General features: G+C 31.5%; 1 protein-coding gene across 1 annotated transcript; it reads left to right on the top strand.

Annotated features, from left to right (window-relative positions):
- Positions 1–282: 282 nt before the first annotated feature.
- On the top strand, positions 283–1849 carry LOC111615529 (putative uncharacterized protein DDB_G0289263). The gene has a single exon (XM_023356930.1). The coding sequence runs from the start codon at positions 304–306 to the stop codon at positions 1666–1668; it is 1365 nt and encodes a 454-aa protein (XP_023212698.1). The 5' UTR covers positions 283–303; the 3' UTR covers positions 1669–1849.
- Positions 1850–4388: the final 2539 nt, after the last annotated feature.

The raw sequence follows: 4388 nt of genomic DNA, 5'->3' as shown, positions 1-4388 counted from the left end.
ATTCTTTCAACACTTTGGCATCAAAGATGAATCATAGAAGTATTTTATGTATATAGATTATATTTATTTCTTTAAAATTTGATTCTTATGTATGAAGGTTAAAATACTGGAGAGAAAAATTGAATTATTTATTAATAACTTCAAAGTTTATAATTTTTTCAAGTATTTTCTTTTACATTTTGGTAGTATAAAAATATGATTATATCTCTATAATAAATATAACTTATTTTTTATTAAAATATTATTTGTATAATTTAATGAAATGTTACTAAATAAAAAAAATATTGATTTCAGTTGTTTGTCATGATGTCCAGGCTGGGAACTAAAACATACAGCCGCAAGCAAGAATGCAAAACCAGCATTCAGTTTGACCAAATGTTGTCAGACAAAAGCAACAAACCAACTACTACTAAAGTAGCAATGACTACCGTTCATAGGTCAAGATGGGGTATGACTTCTTTTACTTCTTTAAGAAAGACTCATCTTAATGGACAAAAAGATTTGTCAGAAAACAGTGAAAGCAGTGCAACTCCTTCAATAGCACCAAAGCGAATTAAAGTGGATCCAAAATCTATTTCTAGTTTTGGAGAGGACCCTTTTAGTTTTGACATTGATGCAGAGTCTTCATCTGCAAAATTATCTCAACAATCATCCAATCTGCTCATTACAAAAGGAACTAAAGGACAAAGTGTTTTTACTATACCAAAACCAAATAAATTTTTTAAGAGTGGTGCTTCACGAATATCAGTTACAGGTAGTAATTCACAAAAAAAAGTTAACAATGACTTAAAATTTTCTGTAGAAGTTTTGGGATCAAATAAAATTAACAATGTAAGTAAATTATCAATGGACCAATATTCATGTAAACTTGTGTCAAAACTGTCAGAAAATAGTGGCTCAAAAATTCAAAACTGTGGTTTAGTGAACAAAAATAACCTACCTTCAAATATCCCATCACATACTAGATTATCTGAAGTCACTACTTTATGTGCTTCCAACATTGTCTCACATAGTCCCATCAAAAATATAGCTGATATATCTGTAACAAATTCCAGTGATAATGTGCCGTTACTTCAAAGAAGTACATCCAAAATACTTGATATTAGTTCACAGACATATTCATCATCTAATAACAATAATAATAATGAAAATAACAGCAACAGCTACAGTAGAAAATCTGAAGATAACTCAGAAAATTTAACAAAATCAATAAATTGTGAAGCTGATGATAGGTTTGAAAGTGTTTTTAGGTCTGTTGTAACGAAAACATATGGTGGAAAGAAAAATTTTGAACATTTACAAAAAGGAAACAAAATAGTAAATTTGCCAGTCATAAAAGATCTTCATCAACTTCCATTGCCATCAGTAAGAGACAATCCATCAGATTCAAAAACTTCTAATCAGGATAGTTTATGGGAAGAAGAAAGCAATTCAGAACCATTAACAATCTCAGAAAGTTCAGACAATGAACAAATTGACAATTTTGATAAAAATAGTGCTTTATCTTCAAAATCACTACATTTGGAAATGGAAACAAACACTAAAATTTCCAGTTTAAAAGGAAATCAGTCTCTAAGTCGTAAAAGAATATTCAATAGTCCTAAAAAGGTAAGTTTTTTTTCAATTTCCCATTTGTTATTTTTATACATTGAAAAAATTTGTTTTTAATTTTATAATAATAATTATATTTTATTAATTTTTCTTCATGAATAAAATATAACATAACATAACATTAATTCTTATTCTAGATAAGATATTGAAAGATATTTAATACAGGTATCTGTCATATAACATAGTAGTTACGTTCCAAAAAAGTGTTGTGTTAAGCTAATCCATGCTATACAAAACAAAGGCATAACATAGAGTTAGGTTCCAAAAGTATATTATTTTTTTTAAAAAATCAATCTTTTAAAAAAACTTCTTAAAAGATTAAAAACTTTAAAGGTTAATAGTATTATAATTGTAGAGATCCTAAACCTCATTAACCTTATTCTGGTTTGGATGCCACTTGGATGATCGTTGTTCTGACATCCTCCCACTTCAAAAGATCTTTAGTAGCAGATGTCAACATTGATTATCTTTCGTCTTCCTCTTTTTCAAAAGAAAACATATCTCGCTGAGTTTCTTGGTATTGTTCATTTGAGAGTTCTTGGAGTTCTTCTGTCATCAGATCAGTTTCAGGTTCCATTATGAGCTCTAAAATACTCTTTATTTCTCAGATGTGATTTTCATTACTCCGTTAGCAGCTTGAGACTTCTTGATATATCTTTCATGGCTAAGATTGTGCCTACTGTAGACCTGTTAAAGCCTAGCAACATCAGACATCTTGTGCTCACTTTCTACCTTGACTATTATCTCTTACTTGGTTTTTATGGTGAGCTTAGTTCTTGACACTCCTCTTTTTAGGCTCTATAATATTATCAGTTTTTTTTTAAATAAAAAGTTCAGAAAAGCACTTACAAAAATTCAGAGGACAGAAATCTACTAGCCCACAAAAAATTATTTAAATGCAAGGCCTGGATAAAATTCGAAATTTGGTATTAAAACGTTAATGAATATCCAATGGGACAGTTAAACTTTTGCCTTTCATAAATAAACCTTGATGCAAAACTTAACGAGTGCCTGTCTGACAGTCTTGCAAAGACTATAAAAAATTATTTGTCAGAAAGGTAAACAAAAAGCTAGAATTACAAGGGAGCATTTCAAAATTTGGAGGAATACTATCTGATTGGTATCGGATTGAGCGTCAATGTTGACATCTTCCACGCTCCGAAAGGTTTTGAATTGTTACGTGAAGACAAGAAAAAATCAATTGGTATTCGTTATTTTCTGTCACTTCTTTTTATGTTTGTTCAGTAAAGTGTTTGTTGCCCAATTTATTCACTATCTGAACTGTTCATTAACTGATCACCCACTGTATATATGGTGGTGTGGTTTTTTTTTATATATTTTTAGTATAAGTAACAGATACAGATACAGTAGAACGTCGTTTATCTGAATCAATTGGGGACTGGGGTTGTTCTGTAAATCGATATTTCGGATAACCGATTATGTACGAAAAAATATATTAACCTATCCCATGTTGAAATTTTTCTCCATTGCGTGTCGCTTCGCGTTGAATTTTCGTCGATGTTAAGCCTAATGAAGACTATTGTATCGTTAAAAATTATTTTTTTATTTTGTACAAACAAAATAAATATATTGAAAAATATAAAAACAATAAAAAATTATACTTCAGAAGTTAATTTAGTATCAAAAACACAAAATATTTGAGTAGCCCAAGACATAGCCAAAGATTGCAGTGCCACAGCACTGGTGAAAATTTAAATTTGCTGACTGGAATTCTTTTGGATAATTGGCTTTTGGATAAACGACGCTCTACCGTGTATATATCTGTATCTGTTATTTGTACCATTCTTTTTTGTTACTAAGAGAAATATGTTTACGAAAGTAATCAATAATCCACTTCCAATCAATAATTAAATAACAGTCACAATTAAAAGTACTGTATGTTGTGTTAATACGAGGGTCATTCTAAAAGTAAAGAACATTTGTTTCTCTAGATATTTTTATTTAAGATAATGAAACAAAACTTATTTTACAACACATATGATATCTTAGCTATATTTCTACATAGTTGCCATACAAATTTAAACATTTGTCATAGCATATCATCAGCTTTTCTATGCCTTCTGCATACTCAGTTACCACCAAGTTCTTGAACCAATCATTAACGGCTTCTTTCAGTTCGTTGTCACTTCCATAGTGATTCCCGGCTAAAAAATCCTTCAATTTTGGAAAAAGATGTAATCACTTGGAGCCTAGTCCAGACTATAAGAAGGATGTTCAAAAATTTCCCATTTAAACTGCTGAAGCAAGTTCTTTGTCAATGCAGCAGCAGCATGCAGATGTGCATTATCCCGAAGAAGCACAATGCCTCTGGACAATAATCCACACCGTTTGTTTCGAACTGAAGCTTCATTCATCACATTACCATAAACCTCGTTATCTGTCTGTAAATTTTGACAGGGTGGACTTTTTCGCATTCAAAAAGCGTATTACACTACGAACCTCACACTTGGCAGGATAAGTCACACTGTAAACAGTAAACGATCGTTGTGGCTCGCTGTTAGCATCAGACTGGCATGAAAACATGGGTCCATGACACGACAGTGGAGGTTGGTGGGAGAACTGCACGGCTTGTCAGATCAAAACGTTTTTTTTTTTTTTTTTGNTTCAAAAAGCGTATTACACTACGAACCTCACACTTGGCAGGATAAGTCACACTGTAAACAGTAAACGATCGTTGTGGCTCGCTGTTAGCATCAGACTGGCATGAAAACATGGGTCCATGACACGACAGTGGAGGTTGGTGGGAGAACTGCACA

Source organism: Centruroides sculpturatus, unplaced genomic scaffold, assembly GCF_000671375.1.
Source record: "Centruroides sculpturatus isolate CEXI.00-Female unplaced genomic scaffold, Cexi_2.0 scaffold2496, whole genome shotgun sequence".
In the NCBI taxonomy this organism is placed as follows: Eukaryota; Metazoa; Arthropoda; class Arachnida; order Scorpiones; family Buthidae; genus Centruroides; species Centruroides sculpturatus.
The sequence above is the reverse complement of the archived record's forward strand: the minus strand, read 5'-3'. Positions and strand labels throughout refer to the sequence as shown.

Bases quoted from the DNA above. Each gene is read 5' to 3' on its own strand.
- LOC111615529 (XM_023356930.1), top strand. From the start codon at position 304: ATGATGTCCAGGCTGGGAACTAAAACATACAGCCGCAAGCAAGAATGC.